The sequence below is a fragment of the Aplidium turbinatum genome, chromosome 17 (assembly GCF_918807975.1).
Source record: "Aplidium turbinatum chromosome 17, kaAplTurb1.1, whole genome shotgun sequence".
Lineage (NCBI taxonomy): Eukaryota > Metazoa > Chordata > Ascidiacea > Aplousobranchia > Polyclinidae > Aplidium > Aplidium turbinatum.
The window spans coordinates 21,710,918-21,734,868 of NC_137488.1; the positions used below are offsets into that span (position 1 = coordinate 21,710,918).

Genomic DNA, 23,951 nt, shown 5'->3' on the forward strand with positions numbered 1-23,951 from the left:
TAATTGATCTCACAGCCGGAAGACCTTGTTGAAAATAGCGCGTCTAATTTAGCTGGTTTACTTCTTATTGCCGTGAATATTGTTACGTGCTATTCCGGCAGTGTAAGTTACTCTACGCTCTACTTTGAAATTTACTCACCGTATGTCAATACCGATAAGAGCAAAGGGGTGCGCCACACCCCTGCACCCCTTACTCTACGCCTATGAGGTTGACACAACATACAAACGAATCACTCTGTCCAATGTCCATTTTTGATTAGGTGTTCATACTGTTTACGTAATTGCAAGGCAGCATTCTTACATCACAAAGCTTCAGCTCTACATAAACCCCTTAAACCTTAAACTTGCTTTGATGTAAGTGAACTAACATTATGCTGAGTAGCCTACCACGCGGCCACTCAGAACAACGTGGTGGGCGGTTACACATGTCCGCAATAGAACAATGACCTAATTGTGACCTAGATCGCCTGTGACATCACAATATATAATATCTGTAGAAGACTATAAGGCCATTGCAAGTAAGGTATTAAGTGCAATCGCTAAAAGTTGATAAAAAAGAATATACAGGGCTCTAAAATCCGCAGTTGGAATGGTTGGATTGTGTAAAAGTCCTCATTTGTATACGTTGTTATGTAGGCCTACCATTCCGCGACCCTCAGAAGCAACCTCGCGATCCTCGTTTGGGTCGCGACAATGAGTTTGGGAACCACTGACCTACAAGGACCAAGAACTTCGCGTAGCGAGCGGATGCTCCCTGCCATTACGCTGTTGCCGGAGCATGACGCGAGCTTTTAATAAGTTTTAATTTAATACAAAAACTACATGTATTTTTTCGTCGATGTATTTTTCTTGTATTTTACATGTATTTTACATATGTGTATTTTACACAAAATGTATTTTTACAACCCTAGTTATAAGTGATCCTATCTGTGCAATTGTAGTTTCAAAATCAACAAACATAAATTATTCAGGCAGCAAATGTTGAAGCAAGTGACATTGGAGCACATATGAACGTTGCTAGGATGCATGAAGTACTAAACGACAAAACTAAAGCGGAGGCATCATATTGGAAGGCAAAATCTTTACTACCCAAAGTAAGGCTTTGTGGTCTCATTGGTGCCATGGCTCATCTCGAAGCAGACTGAACAATTTGCGATGTCGCTTATCGTCATCAAAGCTAAACCTGAGGATCAGCTTAATACACCACTCGTTACAAACAGCTTTTCAAAAAAGTGATTAATGTTGAATCTGATGGTGAAGATTTTTCAACAATTTTAGTCAAAAGTTACTTGTCGGTGCTGCATCTATTTAGAATAAATTGTAGGGTTAGGCTCCCTGTCCCTAGAGCAGAAGTGTGCAAACTTGCAGCACTGCTGGGCCAAATACTCATAACAAGTTTGGTCCGCGGGTCACAACTGGAAATATCTATTGTTCTCTATATTTTAATGAATGAATGTGCACCCAAGAAATGACCACACAGCTACCTCACGCCTAGCTGGCCTAAAGACGCCTTCAGACAAAACGTACATAGCGGGAACTGCAATGGGATGCTCAGCAGATGGATTTTACTCCTTAATGTTCATACTCAGCATGGGAGTAGGGTATTTAATCGCAACATAGTAACGGATGTTTTCTCTATTTTTTCGGCAAGTGGACGACTTAAAATTGATTTACCCTTAGTTTTACGTTACGTGTAAGAGAATAGAATTAGGTTATCACAGATAAAGTGTGACGCCAATCATCCAGCAGTAACTATTTTGTTTCAAGGGTGCGTACTGAATTAGGTAAAAGGCAGATGTTAATAAGGGGTCCTAAAGTGTGGCATGAGGTCCCAGGTGATCTCAAAGGTCTTTCTCGAACTTCTTTTAAAAGAAACTTTAAACACTACCTTCTTGATTTAAACGCCACTGTTAAATAATAACTGTTTTGTCTATATAATTACATTATTCTATTTGCTCATCTCTTTGGTATACGTTGCTTTTTATCTTTTTTACTGATTAAAATTGTCGATTGATATCTCTTAAACTCCACTCACAATTAATTCATTCAGTAGCACGGTAAACCTGCTTAGTTTGTTTGCTTTTTTTTTTTTTTCTCTTTTGCATAATGAAAACATGTGTATCTGTATCACCAAATGCTTGATTTTCTTTTTTTTGTATGTGTGTTTGTGTATTTACTGTATATATGTTATTTAAGCCTACATCACCAAGCTTGAGGTGGCTGCTGACTAGATGACCGTTTGGTCTTTTCGCAGTCTCCTCGTCATATGACACACAACCGATTATTATTGTATACTTTGTATTCTTTTCATGTTTGTGTTTGTGACAAATAAATAAATGAACTGAACTGAACTATATCTTATCTTAAAACTTGAAAAAAAATTGGCCTTTTAGTAAACAAAAGTGCCCTTTTTTCGTAATCTTGCCCCCCCCAGTCAAAAATCGTTCCGGCGCCCCTGATGTTGGTACAGATTTATTAGCTCTTCACACTGGTTAAAATTATCAGGTTGCCAAACAAAAACATTTACTGAACGTTGCAAACTTGAGACATAAATGAAAATCGTCTTAGTGGGCTACAGATTATTTAATCTCCGGACTTTTCTGGGGGGCAAAAGGCTTAAGCTAGTGAGCCATATTTGGCTTTAATGCTTGTATCATGCTATTCATTATAGCAAAATTATAAGTGTGCTTGTTTGTGTTACAAACAATACTATCTTTTGCTGTCTTCATTGTATTTCTCTTATTTTTTGAAACTTGCGAAATTGTAAACATAAATTTTATCTGAACAGCCTGTTCGTGGCAAGACGTACACGACCAGGATCTCTCCTAGCAGTTTGCAATTGTTCGTGAAATTGGCCAACCTGCTGAAGCAACAGGACAGGTAGGGTTATTTTCCCACATTTTGAACCATTTGTTTTGTTATGAATCGCTAGTCACTTTTATTCCTTTTGAGGTGTGTGTGTGTTTGGCTTTCGTGGTAGGTTCAGTGCGAATTACTTCGTGTGTCAACAGAGGTTAATTGTTGATCAATTGAATGTTATTTCATTTGTTGGTAACAATTTGGCCTTTTTATCAATCTTTGTACAACAATCATGAGTTAAGACCTTAACCCCAATCCAAGATAGTTTGTGCCCAAGAAATTATTGTAAGTCTGAAGGGTTGGGTGCACCAGCAGCGGATCTTTTAAGAGGCCGATTAAACTAATCATTTGATTAGTAATGCGAAATCAGTATGTAAAAAGCTTATTGTTAAATCAGTAATCGGTGGATTAAGGTTTGTGCTTACGAAAACAAATTCGTTTGTAGTTTAAGTCTGTTTAATTTGCCTATTTGCTTAGTTGGCAAATGATCCAATGTTGCGCATCCAACCATTAGTGGTTGATACAAACTAATTGAATGTTAGTTGTTTTTGTAGGGTTACTTATAGTGGTTCACAGTATGGTCACCATTGCAATCTGCTGGTTGAAGGTTAGAGTATGAGTCACCCAGTCTTTTTATTATTATCTTTGTAGGTTTAACGAGGCCCTTCATTTGTATGATGAGGTAATCACTATGCGACCTGATTTTGTGGACGCGCATATCAACAAGTATGTTAATAGTATAATCCATAGGCGCCTAACTATTTTTTTGGCCGTGGGGACGAAAGCGTGTTTCATCAGCAGCAACGTAAATTCAGCAAAATGTCACGCAGATGGATGACGTATTTATGTCGTCACAGTAGGATTGCTTTTATTGCCACACTCGGAGTTATCGCTTACTTTCGACCTACCGTTAATTATTATAAACAAAACTCGACCAAAACACAGTGACATGCTATGCGTCTGCGTTGGCTAACGGTTGATGGACTGCGACTCTTTAAGCTAAGCAGAACATAAAGTTTAGCAACGAACTAGATTTATTAGCATGAAATAAGAGACGAAAAGGTTTACTAAAAGGTATTGTCTGTAAATCGAATGACAATGTTTTAAAAATGGAATGCAAATACTAACTTGATCATACGCTTGAAAATATTCATGTTTACATCAATTCAACAGCGAACAGCACGTCATCTTGAATAAATTTAAAAGTTGCTGACGTCCGTAAATGCGTAGCCCTTGAAAAATAGTTACGGAGAGACGTTTGATTAAGTTTCGACTTGACATTGCTCCCTTTTCACTACAATATCGCAACTTATGACTGACCTGCTTTCAAAATTCAATTCGCTGTAAAACGCCAGTTTTCGTGTAGCAGATGAAACAAAAGATGCGAATATTCCCGCCTTTGATCGGGTTTCTATGGCAACGGTCGTGTGTGCGCCATGCAGTTTGCGCCAGTCCGTTGTTGCGTTGATTATGCCGCGTGTGCGCAATGCGGTTTGTACCAGCCTTGTTGCATTGGTTACGTTGGTTAGTGGTTACCGCGGGCCGAGACTTCAAGTTCATTTTCACAGCGAGCGATTCACTGCCGCGACAACTCACTGCAGAGGTTTCGACTTTTGAAAGCGACATCGAGTCTGTTTGCAAGCGCATAAAGCTAAACACACGCTCCGTCTACGTAGCAAATTATGTTGTCAAATTATGTCGCATTTCAACATCTGATGACATTGAATCGACACAAAATGATAGATTTTTGCTATGTCCCAGGCAGCAAAATCAGTCATTTTTGCATTGATTCAACGTCTGCAGACGTTAAATCAATGTAAAAATGACAGATTTGATTGTCTGGTGTGGGATTGTAGCATCGCAACTCGTTCCAGTGATTATTTATCGCGAAGCTGTTGCAGTTTGCATTCAAAAAATGTTTTCTCGTTGCGATCGCTAGTTCATCTATTGTTTTATGTATCAATGCAGCATAAAAAGTTACCCCCACGCCCCCACGGCTTAGGCGCCTATGGTATAATCTATCCCAGTAAGATGTATGCTTACCATTTTCTAGAAGAATTTTTTTTACAGGGGCGTGTACAACATAATCTCGTCCACTGCTCTTCTGGATTATCTTCACATTATGCCCACCCCTGGCCAACCTATAGACACAAGTCGTTTTTTGTGCTCGTTTAAAAAAAAATGTTAAAAAATATAAACAAACAATTTCTGTTTTTAAAATACAATCTGTCTAAAATTTAAATGCTGAAACAAAATTTGCATTCTTGCTTATCTGAATATCTGTTTTGAAATAATCAAAACATCGATAAGTTGTATCGGTCCCCCGCAGATTCGCCAATTAGACTTCAAAGAATATTCACTTATTCCGTATGAGAAATGAATGAAAGAAGTAAACAAACTAATACACTAAAACAAATTAGGACAAACAAAGGAGGTTGACTGTTAAAGGGCGGGGAAACCCAAATTAACTTTTTGCGAGTTTTTTGTTTCAGCGTGATGTCATTGTGAACAACATGCGTTTTAGAAAAAAACAAATCCAAACTTTGTTGCCCTCGTCTCGCTAAGGCCGCTTTTGTTTGATCCCCGTTGGCGAGGCCTCGCGCGCATCCAGCCGTGACGCTGTACGCTGTGACGTCACAAGGTACATACAGTATTGTTCGAATTAAAAAAATTGTTCCAAAAATTTCCTAAAATTTGTTCCAAACCGTGTTCGTGCAATATTGAAAGAAGGTGGAGGCCACATTAGGTATTGAACTATTCAGTACACATCTGTTAAATTATCGCAATAAACCAAATATACACAAATTCAGCCTGTTTTCTTGACAGTTTCAATTAATTCGTGACATCTCGCTGAAACAAAAACTCGCAAGACCATTTTTCAGGATTTATTTTCCAAACAGTCTTCAGCCTCATCATTGTTAGCACTTGAAGATGGGTGGTTTATTGGTACACTTGTTAGGCATGCGCTCATGCAGCCCCACTTCTGGCTGACAGAACCAAGTCAAAACTGTCGTGTCGTATACTGTAATAAGTAAGGCGATTTTTATATATGCGTAAAAGTACGTAAAATCATATATACGTAAAATAATGATTATAAAAACACCCACTAAAGAAACGTTTTTAAACATGTTATGCACATTTGCTCACCTATTTTATTTATACTTAACTTTTCCATTGCTGTATCAGGTTGTCTTAAAAGTATCATCACCATGAAATGAAACTTTTTATATAATTGATGGCAATCACTTTAATGAAATTGTCATGCAGAGGGGAGGTACTGATGAAGATGAACATGTCGAAACAAGCATTGGAAAGTTATCGCATTGCTCTCAAGTTGAAACCTGAAAATATCTCGGATGTTTATTTTAACGTTGGTAAATAATTCGAACATTACTTTTAAACTGATCTAATTTGCACCGAATCAAGGCCTACCAGAACGCGGCCGAATATGTTGTTATTTCGAAAATTTTCTAAGAATCCTAATTGTTACAATCGTAGCCATGACACCTCTGTCATCTTCCCATTTCCAGAAGTAAGTAAAAAAGCAGTATTTACGCCTGGATATATTTTTGGCGTGTTTAAGCAGAGATTAGTTATGTTCGTTGAGCACAATTTACGCAATAATAACGTAAAATATGTAAGACTTTCCAACTGCATTCTGGAGGTAGTCTCATCATTTGATGTATCACTTTGGTGCGATGCTTGTTGAATTTAAAATAGCAAGGATTTTTTGTGAATTCTACATTATAAGCTGTTTATCTGATGAGCAAATTTAGATTTTAGTTTGTTTTGTTTTTCACCAAGTTTAAATTTGCATTATATGGCTGTTGGCGAAACATTCTGCAATGCAAAAAACCTCATGCCTGCTTGATGAGACTACCTCCTGAATACAGTTGGAAAGCACAATTACACAGTAGCACAATGCAGTGCGTATCACAGTAGCACAATGCAGTGCGTATCACAGTAGCACAATGCAGTGCGTATCTCAGTAGTACAATGTAGCGCGTATCACAGTAGCACAATGCAGTGCGTATCACAGTAGCACAATGTAGTGCGTATCACAGTAGCACAATGCAGTGCGTATCTCAGTAGTACAATGTAGTGCGTATCACAGTAGCACAATGCAGTGCGTATCACAGTAGCACAATGCAGTGCGTATCTCAGTAGTACAATGTAGTGCGTATCACAGTAGCACAATGCAGTGCGTATCACAGTAGCACAATGCAGTGCGTATCACAGTAGCACAATTCAGTGCGTACTGCGTAGCCTATAACACTGGTCTACACAAAATTTCAGGTTTAGGTTTTGACAACCCATTTTAGCTAATTTTGGGGCGCTGAATCCGAAAATGAACTCAGATTTTCTCTATCACATCACGTTTTTGAGATATGAAATATCCCTAATTTTTAAAAAAAATCAATTTTTGCCCCCCCTCTGTTGTCAAAACAAGGAATTCTGATGCAATAAACACTGTTTTACCTGCAATAATCTAGCTTTAATTAACAAACAAGCATTCTATATTATATTCACACAAAGTTGCGTTGTCTTTATTAAAATTTCATGCCTTGGAATAAAAAATAGGCATGCAAAAGAGCAACCATAATAACATCAAACGCTACATTATGCTGACGAACATGTCGATAGGACAGTGACAAGGTATTTTCTGAATTATAGCCTACAGTTCACACAATATGCACATGGACATTCCAATGGAGTGCAGAAATTCTGAAGACACACACAGAAATAGCAAAGTGCCAAAATAAAGATTGACTCAAAGGGACTTGGGCAGGGCGAGTTCAGAAACAGTCAAAAAAAGAGCTTTCATAAATATGAACTCTTTACTTATAAGCTTAAAAAGGCTCTTTTGAGGGACTTTCTTTTATGAGCAGCATCTGGAATTTCTCTTTTAAAACTACAACAATAGTCGGCCATCATGACAATCCCACCGACCTTGATAACGTTCCTGCATAATTTTAATATCCTGGTGGAAACGTTCACCCTGTTCTTCACTAACTTTCTCAAGGTTTTCTGGAAACTCATCCGCATGGCTTTTCAAATAGTGAACTTTGATGCTCATCCTGCATCCCAAATCTTCAAAACTAAGCAGTAGCTCCCTTAAAAGATCTTTATAATTTTCTGCTTTTCTGTTTCCCAAAAAATTTCTCACAACAGCACCGAAAGCATTCCAAGCTCTAGCCTCGAATGGCAACATTGAATTTACAAAATTTTCATCCTTTAACAATTGCCTGATTTGTGGTCCATTGAAAATCCCAGCTCTTTTTTTCTCTTCACTGAGACCAGGAAAAGCATAACATATATACTTAAAACTTAAAACTTCATGATCCAAAGCTTTTACATATTGTTTCATGAGACCAAATTTGATGTGAAGAGGAGGCAAGAGGATCTTTTTGATATCAACTAACTGATCACGTATGATATTTTTGTTTCCAGGTGTCAAGGTGAGCCTTGGAGGCCACTCTTCTTTGTTCCAGTGCTGATCCTTGGCCCTGCTGTCCCAGTAGCATAGGAAACATGGGTATTTGGTGTAGCCACTTTGTTGCCCCAGCAAAAAGTTCACCATTTTTAAATCTACACAGATGAGCCAACCATGCTCATGGTACTTTAACTTTTCAAGAAAGGTTTTGATGTCCTGATACTCTTCTTTCATTGTCACCAAATGTCCTATCGGAATAGAACCGTACACGTTACCATTGTGAAGTAGAACACACTTCAAACTTCGTTTGGAGCTATCAATGAAAAGTCTCCATTCGTCTGCATCATACTGTGGTAATCCCATTTCTAGAAGAAGCCCTTTTATATTGTTGCAATAAACGAAATTGGGCCCCTTGTTTAAAAAGTTGGCTCTTTTTTGGCCCTTTATGAACGTGCAGTTGGCTCCTTGCCAAATTTACATCTGGTAACCCTGCTGCACAGAGATAGCAGCTGACCCACAGATAACGCCTGAGAAGCCAAGACAGGGAGTTCAAGCCAGCATGGAAAAAGTCAACGCTACCAATCTCCACTATGTCCTATTACGATTATTATCATAACAGGAATTTTTTTTATTTTAAAGGAAATCTGAACCAATTTATGAATTTAGTGTAAAAATATCTCTATGTTTGAAAGTTTATAGCTGTCAGAAAATAATTTTATTTGACATTTTACTGCACTAAAAAGGGTAAAAATTGGTCAATTTCATTAATAATGGCAACGATAGAAAGAAAACTTGATGTGATAGAGAAAATCTGAGTTCATTTTCAGATTCAGCACCCCAAAGTTAGCCAAAATCAGTTGTCAAAACCCAAACCTGAAAAAAAAAGTTGAAATTTGTAGACCAGTGTAAGTTATCAAAAATGTTTTGTTTTTGCCAGTTTACTTGTTAGTAATCCAGTAATTTGCTGTTAAACAATTCGTTAAAAGGCTTTTTGTTGTAATAATTTTTGAAATTTTTTTAGTTGGTGTCAATATGCTTAGTCCAGTTTTCAAAACAAGTTGCAGTTAGCAAACAAAAAACTGCGGGTTGAGATTGAAAGTGCAAAATCTCATCTTAGTTTGTATGATGCTGACTTTAAGAGTCATTGTATTGTGAATATGCTGTTGGATGTTTGTGAGTTGTGAAACTTGTATAATCTGTTGATATCTAGGAGTGGTGAGTGCCCACCTTGGCAACAGGAGTGCTGCTGTAGAGGCTTACACTTACGCTATCATAAGCAACCCCAACCACATCAAGTCTTTGTTTAACTCTGCTGTTATATTTCGGGTAAGTCAATACTTGGTTGCACTTTTCTGGCAAAAACATTGCCCTCATGGATGACAAATATGTGCAAAGTTTTGAAGACTTAGGGTCGAATGCAGAAAGGTAGCTCAAAATAAACCTAACTTAACGCCAAGCTCTTCTCAGGCAAGCGGAGTTTCAGTCAAGCTCGGTTTAAAACTTGAGCGCGCTGCAGAAACTAATTTGCAAGGTCGCTTGGCCAAGCCACCCTTTGAGCTGCGCTTCATAATAAAACTGGTTTTAAGCCACGTTTTAAACTGGTTTTAAGCAGGGTGGGCGGATGCCCCCCCTGCTCTCAATTTTTGTGTGGATGGTGGGGCAATGGTGCCCTTTTAAGGTCATGTAAGCTACTGCACATTTTGTAATATAGTAATTTCTGCTATTTCCTTTCAGCCTAATTATAATTTTTTTATTTTTGCCTCAACATAATATTCACGACACAAAATTCTGTATCACTGTAGGTTACATCATTATAATAGCATGATGCCCTTCCGTTCCATTGTTTTTTGTATACCTGACACTTGTATCATTACTCGATAATGAGCTGAAAGATGAGCATTATCGCTATATGTTGTTTTAAAACTATAAAAAAACGGGCCTTTCAGCAAAAAAAGTGCCCTTTTTTCATAATCCTGCCCCTCCCAGTGAAAACTCGTTCCGGCGCTCCTGCAAGCAGCAGTTGTTTTTTAACAACTTTGTAACTGAAAAATAGCAGTGAACCAAAAATATCTGGAGGTTTGTCAAGGGTCTAAATAGGGACATTCCACCTGTAACTCAAATAAATCTGGTCAGAATTTTCTCTTTTACCTGGTCGTATGAAATGCTGCTAGTAAGCTTCAGCATTTCCAGAAAGGCCTACAGTGTTCTACAGACGGAGAATATACATTTTAGCAAGCTTCAAAAAGTGCCCTGCACGATGAACTGATTACACAACTTCACCGCAATCCTTTGAAATCCAGTTTGCAAAAATGCTTAAGTCAAGATCCGCCGCTGTTAAGTCGCCTTTTTTGGCGACTTAAATTGGTGGCTCAAAACCTGGAATGAAACGAGTTTTAAGCTAGGCTTAAAGTAAGAATAGTTTCTGCAGCGCAAAACTCGGCTCAAGCCACTATCTAAGCCCAGCTTGCTTAAAACTAGTTTTGAGCTACCTTTCTGCATTCGACCCTTAATGGTAATAATATTCATGAGATTTTGATGCATATGAACTTTGCATATCTTTTATTCTGTATCGCTCAAAATGTCTCACAGTGAAATGTTTTCATGATTTGTTGTTGCTGCGTTTGTCGCCACCATCTTTGGTAGAAACTTTCCGTCTACAATGAATCAGCCAGTGTTGTTGTTTCAGGAAACTGGGGACAAAAGTCTTTTGCAACGAGCTAAGATCAGAACAGAGCGAGTTATAAACCTTGAACCTAATAATGTCTTGGCGTTAACTCTTGCTGGCGCTATATGTATGGACCTTGGCGAATACATTACCGCTATTAAGTGGTGGAAAGAAGCTCTAAAGGTGAATTCGTTAGGCACCACACATCAGGCAGAAAGAAAAGAATCTGTAAAAATACTCTAAATTTTGAATCATCACCGAGATTGTTTGAGTGTTATACAACTGATGTATTTTGGTGTTGAATACATTGGTATTTTCAAGCATAATCCAATTTCAGTAGCGTGCAGTAGATATGCCTAAGCCTACCTGTTAAATTTAAACCAAAGTCTTCTTCCAATTTAAATTGATTTGTTACATTTGAATTGTTATTTTTTAAAACTTTTTCTCTTAATGTTTATTGTTTATTGTTTTGAGTGTAAACAGAGAATGTTCATCGTCAGTTTCATCACGTTACCAATTTAAAAACTATTTAAAGTTCCTTCTTTTGGTGGTCAATTTGAGTTTATTTTGCTCATTACGTTTCAAAGTAATTGTCAAAAGCTAAACGCGCTACTAAATTAGCAATATGTATTCAACGTTTTTCCCCCCCCTCGATCTACTTTTGATCCACGTAATATCAGTGTAAAATTTTCCATTTATCATATTTAACAACTTCAATCGGTTTTGGTCAATGAAGTTTCAGGAACAATGTGACCTTAGTGATGATAGTGATGAACAATGTGACCTTAGTGATGATAGTGATGATGAACAATGTGACCTTAGTGATGAACAATGTGACCTTAGTGATGATAGTAGTGAACAATGTGACCTTAGTGATGATAGTGATGAACAATGTGACCTTAGTGATAATAGTGATGATGAACAATGTGACCTTAGTGATGATAGTGATGAACAATGTGACCTTAGTGATGATAGTGATGAACAATGTGACCTTAGTGATGTGAAACAAAATAAAATTTCTGTTGATCGTTTCAGCTTCTCCATTAGTTTTTGTTTAGTTCTAGTTGGTTCATCTAGATTCTAGACATTCGTTGATTAACCTAGACAAAGAGCTAATTCAATGTTTGTTTTGCAGATTGAACCCACCCGAAAAACCTGCCTTTTCAACATTGCATATGTCTATTCCTTAATGGGTGCGTACTCTTCAAACAATTAAAAGGAATCGCTTCAAGAGTTGTTACGTTTTGTTGGTTTACATGAAATTTTGTTTTGTGAGATTCATGGTTGATGTTGATGTTTCCTTTTATTTTGGTCATACTTTGAATTGACAAGGATTTGTAATTTGTATGAAGTAAACGGAAGAAGAAATTTATACGAAGCTATAAGTAGGCCAAACATGTCCATAAGAGTGTGCGTTTCATAAAAGAAGTGCAATATTTCATGCTGCAGCAGAAGGTGGCATTTGCAGATTCATGAAGAAAAACACTGAACAAATGTTAATTTATTCAAAACTATGTTTTATTTCGATTTCAATGAATCTTTTAATTTTGTTTATCTAAGTCGACAAGAAACACAAGGAAAATCTCAGAACGCACATTGTGCAGAGTTTTAATGTGTGAAACAAATTTATTTAAAATTAGCCTGACATTGCGATGGCAAACAATTTTAACAGTAAAGCAACTCTCTTCTGAGAAAAAAATTTCCCCGCCTGAGAAGTGTGAAAAACTGTTTGCTTTGTGATTGGTTAGTTTAGTTATACAGCATCTATTTTAAGTAGGTTTTCTAAATAACCAACCGGAAGTGATCAAGTTGTTCAATATTGAACCGCGCATTGCATGCATGTCTACTGTTAATGATCTCAATTTCGGACGTTTTATGTTTATGTTATTACATTAGGCGAAAGAATGGTGGATTGCATTCAAGCTATTGAAAAGCTGCTACAAGCGCACCCTGACCATGCTAAGGGGTTGCTACTTTATGGGGATGTCATGCTCAAACAAATGAAGAATGCGACCCAGGCACAAAGGTAAGGTTGAAATATCATCCTCAAGAAAAGTTGTGGTGTTATACTCAGAAAAAGTTGCAGTGTCATCCTCAGGAAAGGTTGCAGTGTCATCCTCAGAAAAAGTTTCAGTGTCATCCTCAGGAAAGGTTGCAGTGTCATCCTCAGGAAATGTTGCAGTGTCATCCTCAGGAAATGTTGCAGTGTCATCCAGGGATGGATCCAGCCTCTAATTTTTGGGGGGGTGCTGCTGAAATCTATTTTCATTCAAGGAGGTCCGTCAGTGTGGCACTCTCAAAATGTGTCTCTGCTGTGTTTGGCATACTGATAAGCATTCATGTTGTTTATACAGATGTTTTTGTTTAATATTTATAAAGACCTGAAAACGGAGAAAGTGTGCATGAAAAATCAAGTCTTAAAAACAAGCATGAATAAAAAAGACTTATGGTATAACAAAATTCAAGAACGTGATGACATTTTGGGAAATATTCTAAAGTTTAAAAACATGAGCAGTACAAAACACATGATTATTTCCATTGGTACACATTCCTTAATCTACACAGCATCAATTCGTTACATGCTGATATAAAAGTATGCAACCTAGTTCGTACCCTGAACAGTTCGTACCCTCAGTTCATACCCTGAAAAGATTGAGAGAAAAAATTAAAAAAAGCCGAAGTCGCTGATTGCAGTTTTCGCAAACAAACAAAAACTCTAGGGATCATTACCGGAAATTTTAAAATGTTTGCGGAAACTCCGATTAACCCTAACCCTTTTAAAATGTTTGCGGAAACTGCGGAAAAACGGTTCTATTTTTTCTCTCGATCTTTTAAGTTTGTTTGCGGAAACTCCGATAAGCGACTTCGGCTATTTTTAATTTTTTTCTCTCGATCGTTTCCTAACCCTAACCCCTTTTGAAATGTTTGCGGAAACTGCAATCAGCGACTTCGGCAAACTCCTAGGACCATTACCAGAAATTTTAAAATGTTTGCGGAAAAACGGAAACTACGATCAGCGGCTTCGGCTTTGTTCTATTTTTTTCTCTTGATCTTTTCAGTTTGTTTGCCGATCAGCGACTTCGGCTATTTTTAATTTTATCTTCTCGATCTTTTCCTAACCCCAACCCTTTTAAAATGTTTGCTGAAACTACGATCAGGACTTCGGCAAACTCTTAGGATCATTGCCGGAAATTTTAAAATGTTTGCGGAAAAACGGAAACTCCGATCAGCGACTTCGACTGTGTTCTATTTTTTTCTCTCGATCTTTTCAGTTTGTTTGTTTGCAGAAACTGCGATCAACAACTTCGGTTTGTGCTATTTTTTCTCTCGATCTTTTCAGGGAGAAAATTTTAAAAATTTGCGTAAACTGCGATCAGCGACTTCGGATTTTTTTAATTTTTTTACTCGATCTTTTCAGGGTACGAACTAGGTTGCACCCGATATAAAATGCTATGATCTATCAAAATATAAAGTAATACTATTAGATCTTATTACCATTAATTTATTAAAATAATAGCAGTTTGAAATTTTTGGGGGGTGCGCACCCCCCCGCACTCCCCCCCCCCCTGGATCCATCCTTGGTGTCATCCCCAGGGAAAGGTTGCAGTGTCATCCTCAGAAAAGGTTACAGTGTCATCCTCAGGAAAGGTTGCAGTGTCATCCTCAGAAAAAGTTTCAGTGTCATCCTCAGGAAAGGTTGCAGTGTCATCCTCTGGAAAGGTTGCAGTGTCACCCTCTGGAAAGGTTGCAGTGTTATCCTCAGAAAAGGTTGCAGTGTCATCCTCAGGAAATGTTGCAGTGTCATCCTCAGGAAAGGTTGCAGTGTCATCCTCAGGAAATGTTGCAGTGTCATCCTCAGGAAAGGTTGCAGTGTCATCCTCAGGAAATGTTGCAGTGTCATCCTCAGGAAAGGCTGCAGTGTTATCCTCAAGATAGGTTGCAGTGTCATCCTTAAGAAAAGTTGCGGTGTCATCCTCAGGAAATGTTGCAGTGTCATCCTCTGGAAAGGTTGCAGTGTCATCCTCAGGAAAGGTTGCAGTGTCATCCTCAGGAAATGTTGCAGTGTCATCCTCAGGAAATGTTGTAGTGTCATCCTCAGGAAATGTTGCAGTGTCATTCTCAGGAAAGGATGCAGTGTCATCTTCAGAAAATGTTGCAGTGTCATCCTCAGAAAATGTTGCAGTGTCATTCGCCGGGTGCCACAATTCGGCCACTGGAAAGAGGCTCTCGTAGTTCATGCTTGGTCGCCGTGATAGTAGACGAGCTTGGGGGCCTGAGCTGTTGTACATTTGCATGTTCCAAAGAAGTTTTAAAGTCGATAAAATGCACTCCAGTGTTTTGATGGTATAAAGCCGGCAAACCAAGATCCACCAATACAAGATCTTGCCTGAAAATCCTTGCACCGGATCAGTGCTTCGCATTCCTTAGGTAGCGACCCAAAACTGGGTCGTCATTCCGTTTGACTGGGTCGCTTACTGTCGTAGTATTGGTTATAATTCTAGTTGGTTGTAGTTTTAGTTGGTTTTAGTTCTAGTTGGTTGTAGTTTTGGTTTTAGTTCTACTTGGCAGACTTGGACAACTAGAATTTTTTTAAATTTTTAAAATTAGATTAGAATTAGAATTACAGTTATTCTAGTTTTTACAAATTAGACTAGACTTGAAATTAGAGCTAGTTTTCGCAAACGAGAGTAGAATTTGAACTAGATTAGAATTAGTTTGACGCAGTCGTCACATATCTTTTTCTAATTGGATAAAAACACTACTATGGCAACTCTAGATCAAAGTGTCATTCCCCTGTCACTGCACCAAAACCATTTACGTCATAATAGACATCGTGATGTAGGTGAATTGATAAATCGAGTTTTTAATGACTTCGCTACTTAAGCGATAGAATGACAGTATGACACTTTGATCTTGATCGCGTTATTGCATTTTCCTTGCACAAGTTGTCCTTTCATTTGCTGAAAAGCACTGTTGAAAAAAATAGAATTTTTAGCAAAACTGGAGATTAGATTAAAACTAGAATTAGAGTAAACAAGTTTTTACCAATTTGGATTAGCATTAGAACTACTTACGTTTTGCTCTAACTCATCGCATTAGACAACTAAAATTATAAAGTTGTCCAAGTCTGGTAGTTGGTTGTAGTTTTAGTTTTGGTTTTAGTTCTAGTTGGTTGTAGTTTTGGTTTTAGATCTAGTTGGTTGTAGTTTTAGTTTTGGTTTTAGATCTAGTTGGTTGTAGTTCTAGTAGTTGTAGTAGTAGAGCCTGTTTTGGTTTTAGTTCTAACAACGGAAAATAACTTAATTAAGCTTACGACAAATTAAGTGACAAAAATTGGGTTGCTACATCTTCGCTTTTTATTTTTGCTGAGTATTTGACCCGCCGCAAAAAAGATTGAGAATCACTGTGATTAGATCATTGAAAAAGATATAGAAGGTCTATCTATATCGCCATGAAATCAAGGACTAATTATATTTATCTTCTCGGCTAAATGCGCCCTGGAAAGTTTGTAAAAGGAACTGTGCTAAGCAATGCTTTATACGCAAACAATTTCAGAGCCTATACCCGATTGATTGAAGTTGAGCCAGAAAACATAGAGGGACAGCACAATTATTGTGTCACACTGGTGGAACTGCAACAGCTGAAAGAAGCAGAGTCGTGCTTGTTACGTGTTTACGCGATGGCTCCCCATGAAAGTTACATTCAAGGTCAGGGTATAATGCTTTCCTGTTATTCATTTGAAGATGTTTTCCTATGATTCATTGGAAGATGCTTTCCTATGATTCATTGGAAGATGATTTCCTATGATTCATTGGAAGATGATTTCCTATGATTCGTTGGAAGATGCTTTTCGTTATTCATGGGAAGATGCTTTCCTATGATTCGTTAAAAGATGCTTTCCTATGATTCATTGGAAGATGCTTTCCTTTGATTCATTGGAAGATGCTTTCCTATGATTTGTTGGAAGATGTTTTCCTATGATTCATTGGAAGATGCTTTCTTTATGATTTGTTGGAAGATATTTTCATATGATTCGTTGGAAGATGCTTTCTTATGATTTGTTGGAAGATGTTTTCCTATGATTTATTGGAAGATGCTTTCTTATGATTCATTGGAAGATGTTTTCCTATGATTCGTTGGAAGATGCTTTCCTATGATTCGTTGGAAGATGCTTTCTTATGATTTGTTGGAAGATATTTTCCTATGATTCATTGGAAGATGCTTTCTTATGATTTGTTGGAAGATATTTTCCTATGATTTGTTGGAAGATGCTTTCCTATGATTTGTTGGAAGATGTTTTCCTATGATTCGTTGGAAGATGCTTTCCTATGATTCATTGGAAGATATTTTCCTATGATTCATTGGAAGATGCTTTCTTATGATTTGTATGAAGATATTTTCCTATGATTTGTTAGAAGATGCTTTCCTATGATTTGTTGGAAGATGTTTTCCTATGATTCATTGGAAGATGCTTTCTTATGATTTGTTGGAAGATATTTTCCTATGATTCGTTGGAAGATGCTTTCTTATGATTTGTTGGAAGATGTTTTTCTATGATTCATTGGAAGATGTTTTTCTATGATTCATTGGAAGATGTTTTCCTATGATTCATTGGAAGATGTTTTTCTATGATTCATTGCAAGATGTATTTCTATGATTCATTGGAAGATGTTTTTCTATGATTCGTTGGAAGATGTTTTTCTATGATTCATTGGAAGATGTTTTTCCATGATTCATTGGAAGATGTTTTCCTATGATTCATTGGAAGATGTTTTTCTATGATTCATTGGAAGATGCTTTCCTATGATTTATTGGAAGATGTTTTTCTATGATTCATTGGAAGCTGTTTTTCTATGATTCATTGGAAGATGTTTTTCCATGATTTGTTGGAAGATGTTTTTCTATGATTTGTTGGAAGATGTTTTCCTATGATTCATTGGAAGATGTTTTTCTATGATTCATTGGAAGATGTTTTCCTATGACTCGTTGGAAGATGCTTTCCTATGATTTGTTGGAAGATGTTTTCCTATGATTCATTGGAAGATGTTTTTCTATGATTCATTGTAAGATGCTTTCTTATGATTTATTGGAAGATGTTTTTCTATGATTCATTGGAAGCTGTTTTTCTATGATTCATTGGAAGATGTTTTTCTATGATTTGTTGGAAGATGTTTTTCTATGATTCATTGGAAGATGCTTTCCTATGATTCCTTGGAAGATGCTTTCCTATGATTCGTTCTAAGATGCTTTCCTATGATTTGTTGGAAGATGTTTTCCTATGATTCATTGGAAGATGTTTTTCTATGACTCGTTGGAAGATGTTTTTCTATGATTCGTTGGAAGATGCTTTGCTATGATTTGTTGGAAGATGTTTTCCTATGATTCGTTGGAAGATGCTTTCCTATGATTTGTTGGAAGATGTTTTCCTATGATTCGTTGGAAGATGTTTTCCTATGATTTGTTGGAAGATGCTTTCCTATAATTCGTTGGAAGATGCTTTCCTATGGGTCATTCTCTGTCAAGTGATCCAGGCCATTTAACCCAATCTCTCAGATGTTCCTGAAATTTTGTGTGCTTGTAGAGTAAACAACGCTGATTCCAACACAATTTTTTTTTTGAAATTAGTCAATAAATGACGAAGTTACGGACTTTCAAAATTTAGTGGTTTTGTAACTACTGAAGCGGAACGTACATTATTTTTTATGAACATTAATTCAAAATATGGAATATCTTTCTTGTATTAAGTGGTGTTGTCATGAAACTTGGCATAATAATGCTCCAAGTTATGTTTAAGAGGTTTTCAGCCGTTTTGACACGTTTAATCTTCGAATGGGTTAATTACGGGGGTCTCAGTCCAGGGGTGAGAGTGTGTGCATACATGCGTAACACTAACTTCGAAAGCATATAGCATCCAGTGCATAGCAGCTAGAAAGTTGAGTAATGGCTCAAATGAAAGGTCTTGTTGAGGGGGTCTGCTACTATTCGGTGAGTCCGATTCGGTGAGAGCCTTTTTCGGTGAGAGCCCTATTCGGTGATTTTTTTGAATTTTTTTTTGAAAATTATCGGGTACCGTAGCCTAATTAAAACCCCTAACCCCAAACCCCCAACCCCAAACCCAAAACCCCAAACCCCAAAAACTCAAACCCCCAATAAACCCCAAAAAAACCCAAACCCCCCCCAAACGCCCCAAACCCGACAACCCCCCAAAACCCCCAAACCCCTAACCCCAAACCCCTAACCCCTATCCCTATAACGGTAATGATAATTAGGCTACGGCGCGCAATAATTTAAAAAAAAACTCACCGAATAGGGCTCTCACCGAAAAAGGCTCTCACCGAATAGGGAACTCACCGAATCGGACTCACCGAATCGGGCCATTCTGTGTTGAGGAGTTGCTTTGTTTTAAATGTTGCCATGACTTATTTCTTTGTTTTCAAGCTATGATGAATTGAAATAAAAAAAATATTTTTGCAGATTTTTCTTAAAAAGTGTATGTAACTTATTGATTGTAAGAGTACTCTAGCTGTAAAATAACTTAAACTACACACTGAAGATGGAGACTTGTGGTGTTGGTGCCCTACTAAACACAGAATGTCACAAGAAGTCATATGCTACACAAAAGCAGGGTGTATTAGCTATGGACGATTTGCCTATCGATGAGAGAGAGCTACTGAATATTCGTGTTGCGGCAGAAACAGGATCGGAATGTTTTCTGCGTTGTATTTGTATTTTCCACAAGTACAGCTATCTTGACCGTTATTCAGCTCTAAAAACAAAATGTTGTGATCCATTTCACATTCACAGAAAACCTATCAAGAATAAAAGTTTGCGTCCTATATCTTTGGAATTTTATTATGCCATCAAATCTCGACTCAGTCATTTGAATGTTGCCCCAGGAAATAAAATATGCATCAATTGCAAAGCAAAGATTCTAGAAGCCATAGAGCAAACTGCCGAGAACACATTCAATGAAGTTTCCAGTTCCACTGATAGCGAAATCGATGAAATCAAATGCAGCGTAAATTCTAATGAATCATTTAACAATATCAATGAAACTTTGCAAAAAATTGGAGAGTCACCAATCAAATTACACAGTATTCCTTCAGCTAGTAAAGTAAAATATGGCAAGAGAAAACTAGACCTAATTAATCATTCATTTCGTGCAAAAATATCTAATGCGCTAAATTTTGATGATACAAAACTGCAGGAGGAATGTGACAGCACCAAGAACAACGATAATGAAAACAAAAATATATCATTTGAAGATATGATTTTTAAAATGAAACAAAAAATTAACAGTGATTGCACTAGAGCTCAAAAAATTCAAGTTCTAACAATGGCACCTAGTAACTGGTCTAGAAAGAAGATTGCAGAAGAGTTTTCTGTTAGCGAACGAATGGTTAGGATAGCTTGTTTGCTTGAAAAATCCAGCGGTATTTGTTCATTGCCATTGCCTCGCAAAGGAAATTCTCTTTCAGAAGATATTGTTGAAAAAGTAAAGCAGTTTTATCAGAATAATGAAAATACCAGAGTGATGCCTGGGATGAAGGATCGCATTAGCATAAGAAAGAACCAATACGAACAAAAGAGGTAACTGCTGTGCACGTTAAAAGAGCTTTATGTAGCATTTAAAGACCAAAACCCAGAAACGAATATTGGATTTTCAACATTTTGTACTCTGAGGCCAAAATGGTGTGTCGGTGCTGGAGCATCAGGGACACATTCTGTCTGTGTATGTACTATACACCAGAACATTGCCTTTTTGTTGCATTCTGCTCAAATCGAAGAAACATACAAAGAGCTAATTGGACTTGCAGTTTGTAACGTGAACAATAAAGAATGTATGCTACAACGATATGACCAATGCCCTGGTGTGGAAGTAATTCGACAACTTGTCAGCAACAAATTTGAAGACACACATGAAGAAATTTCTTTTAAACAATGGACTACTGTCGATCGAACTGAACTAACATCACAACAGTTATATACCAGTTACAGAATTTATTAAATTACTTATTTCTAAAATTTTGAAACTAATATACCACACCACTTCATTTCTCATGCACAGTCTTCCTATTTAAAACAGAAAAAAGAATCACTTGATAGAAGCACAGCTATTGTTTTAATGGACTTCGCTGAAAACTATGCATTTCATGTCCAAGATGAAGCCCAGGGTTTCCACTGGACTCATCAAACATGCACTGTGCACCCTGTCGTATGTTACTACAAAACTGATGATAATGAATTGAAACATACGAGTATCTGCTTTCTTTCTGAAGAATTACAACATGATGTTGTGATGGTTTACCTAATTCAGAGGAAAACGATTGAATTTCTGAGACTAAAGATCCAAAATCTCCAAAGTGTAGAATACTTTACTGATGGGTGTGCAGCACAATATAAAAACAAAAAATCTTTTTCTAACCTCTGCCAACATGAAAATGATTTTGGTGTTAAAGCAGCTTGGTCTTTTTTTGCCACCAGCCATGGTAAATCACCTTGTGATGGCATTGGTGGCACCGTTAAACGTAGTACTGCAATGGAGAGTCTTAGAAGACCATTAAGCGATCAGATCACTAATATTACTGCTATGATCACACATTGCACAGAAAAATTGCCAAATATCTCATTTTTTCAACTTTCTAAACAAGAATTGGATAATTTTAAAATACAACTTAATGATCGATTTATTCACGCTACGACCATCAAAGGAACTCGTGGATTCCACTACTTCAAGCCACTCAACTCTGGGAGATTAGGGATGAAAAGAGTAAGCAGTGATGCACAATTTGCTTTGGTGACAACATCACAATCAGATTCAACTATATCTTCACCACTGCAAATAGCGGAAGGTCAATTTGTTTGCATTGTGTATGACCAAAAATGGTACATTGGTGTTATGAAAAAAGTTGATGGAATAAACGATGACGCCTTAGTTGAGTGCATGCACCCAAATGGTCCTTCTCGATCATTTCATTGGCCACAACATGAAGATGTTTGCTGGGTTCCCTTCCAGCATGTTCTGTGCATGATTGATGTTCCCACGCTTGCTACCACTCGAGGGCAATATCACCTTTCAGCTGGATGCAAAGAAAAATTACACACAAAATGGTTGTCTTTCCAAAATAAATCATGATGTCAAGGCTTAATTAACATTACTTTTCTGTAAGTACAAATGACAATGTAGCTGTGTAGTTTATATAAAGCACAATTTGAAACAGTGCTGAGTGTGAGCAGAAACTCTTTTTCCTTTGATGAAAGTGTACAATTTTGTGTGCTTGCTGTATTTACGCTGACCGTTTAGTGCTGGGTAGGATATACGGATGCATGTTGAATTATTAGATAACATTCTTCCTTTTTAGAGATCTTAGGGAATTATGCTATCACATCAAATGTACAGAAATATGAATTTTTTGCACGGTTGATAAAAGGAGTGAGATATTGAGTCTGTAAAACACTTTTGTTATGTAATGGACATTTCGGAGCTGGTATACGTCTCCCCCCCCCTTTGGCAACTCATGACAAAAAGGAATTGACCAAAACATGTGGGTTGAAGTGTGTGAACAGTAAAGCAAAGGTATGAAAGTAGTTTCACCCTATATGTTTGGTTGCGTCCTGTCTTTGTCATGAGTTGCCAAGGGGGGGGGGGGGGGACTTGTACACCAGCACCGACATTTCACCCATTTTTTTGAATAAGGTAAAATAAGTCATAGAGATATTTTAACATTGTATTCTTCTCAAGGCGAATCAAATGAGGTATCATGTGACAAGATAGCTGCTATGCACCAGAATATACAGGGGTTTGAATTTTGCGTTACGCATGACTGATTACAAAAATTGGTTTTAACTAACCCCTTTGAAATTGTGAAAAGCAAAAAGTAAGATCAGTTTTGTATGATAATATTATGACACAACACTATACTAAATCACTTTTAGAAAGAAAAATGCTTCTGTAACTACTATAATGGTAATATATTTTTCAAAGTTATATTCATAATGATTTTTATGTGTTTTTTGTTGCCAATTACCTGCAAAAAGTGGGAAATTTCAACGACCCGTAACTTCGTACTCCATAGACCAATTTTCAAAAAAATTACATTTTTGGAATCAGCATAAAAAGTTCTACAACTGTACCAAATTTCAGGAAAATCTGAGAGGTTGGGTTAACTTTTGCCATTTTCCTGCTACAGTACACTAAGAATGCCCCCTATGATTCATTGGAAGATGCTTTCCTATGATTCATTGGAAGATGCTTTCCTATGATTCGTTGGAAGATGTTTTCCTATGATTCATTGGAAGATGTTTTTCCTATGATTCATTGGAAGATGTTTTTCTATGATTCATTGGAAGATGTTTTTCTATGATTCGTTGGAAGATGTTTTTATATGATTCATTGGAAGATGCTTTCCTATGATTCGTTGGAAGATGCTTTCCTATGATTCGTTGGAAGATGTTTTCCTATGATTCATTGGAAGATGTTTTCCTATGATTCGTTGGAAGATGCTTTCCTGTGATTCGTTCGAAGATGCTTTCCTATGATTTGTTGGAAGATGTTTTCCTATGATTTGTTAAAAGATGCTTTCCTATGATTCCTTGGAAGATGCTTTCCTATGATTCATTGGAAGATACTTTCCAATGATTCGTTGGAAGATGCTTTCCTATGATTCGTTGGAAGATGTTTTCCTATGATTCGTGGGAAGATGCTTTCCTATGATTTGTTGGAAGATGCTTTCCAATGATTCATTGGAAGATACTTTCCTATGATTCGTTGGAAGATGCTTTCCTATAATTTGTTGGAAGATGTTTTCCTATGATTCGTTGGAAGATGCTTTCCTATGATTCGTTGGAAGATGCTTTCCTATGATTCATTAGAAGATGCTTTCCTATGATTTGTTGGAAGATGCTTTCCTGTGATTCGTTGGAAGATGCTTTCCTATGATTTGTTGGAAGATGTTTTCCTGTGATTCGTTGGAAGATGCTTTCCTATGATTC

The 23,951-nt window shown here is 37.2% G+C and overlaps 1 protein-coding gene and 1 pseudogene across 3 annotated transcripts in view; both read left to right on the forward strand.

Annotated features, from left to right (window-relative positions):
• The window catches only part of LOC145786465 (protein O-mannosyl-transferase TMTC3-like), a 54,271-nt gene that overhangs the window by 27,922 nt on the left and 2,398 nt on the right, over positions 1 to 23,951 (forward strand). For all 3 annotated transcript variants that reach the window (XM_082598126.1, XM_082598125.1, XM_082598127.1), the window contains 9 exons: positions 972 to 1,094; positions 2,789 to 2,880; positions 3,511 to 3,585; positions 6,127 to 6,233; positions 9,504 to 9,619; positions 10,980 to 11,141; positions 12,094 to 12,151; positions 12,855 to 12,984; positions 16,515 to 16,666. In XM_082598126.1, the coding sequence (XP_082454252.1) occupies positions 972 to 1,094; positions 2,789 to 2,880; positions 3,511 to 3,585; positions 6,127 to 6,233; positions 9,504 to 9,619; positions 10,980 to 11,141; positions 12,094 to 12,151; positions 12,855 to 12,984; positions 16,515 to 16,666 (1,015 nt within the window). The remainder of the gene's footprint in view (positions 1 to 971; positions 1,095 to 2,788; positions 2,881 to 3,510; positions 3,586 to 6,126; positions 6,234 to 9,503; positions 9,620 to 10,979; positions 11,142 to 12,093; positions 12,152 to 12,854; positions 12,985 to 16,514; positions 16,667 to 23,951) is intronic.
• On the forward strand, positions 19,513 to 22,097 carry LOC145786815 (uncharacterized; annotated as a pseudogene).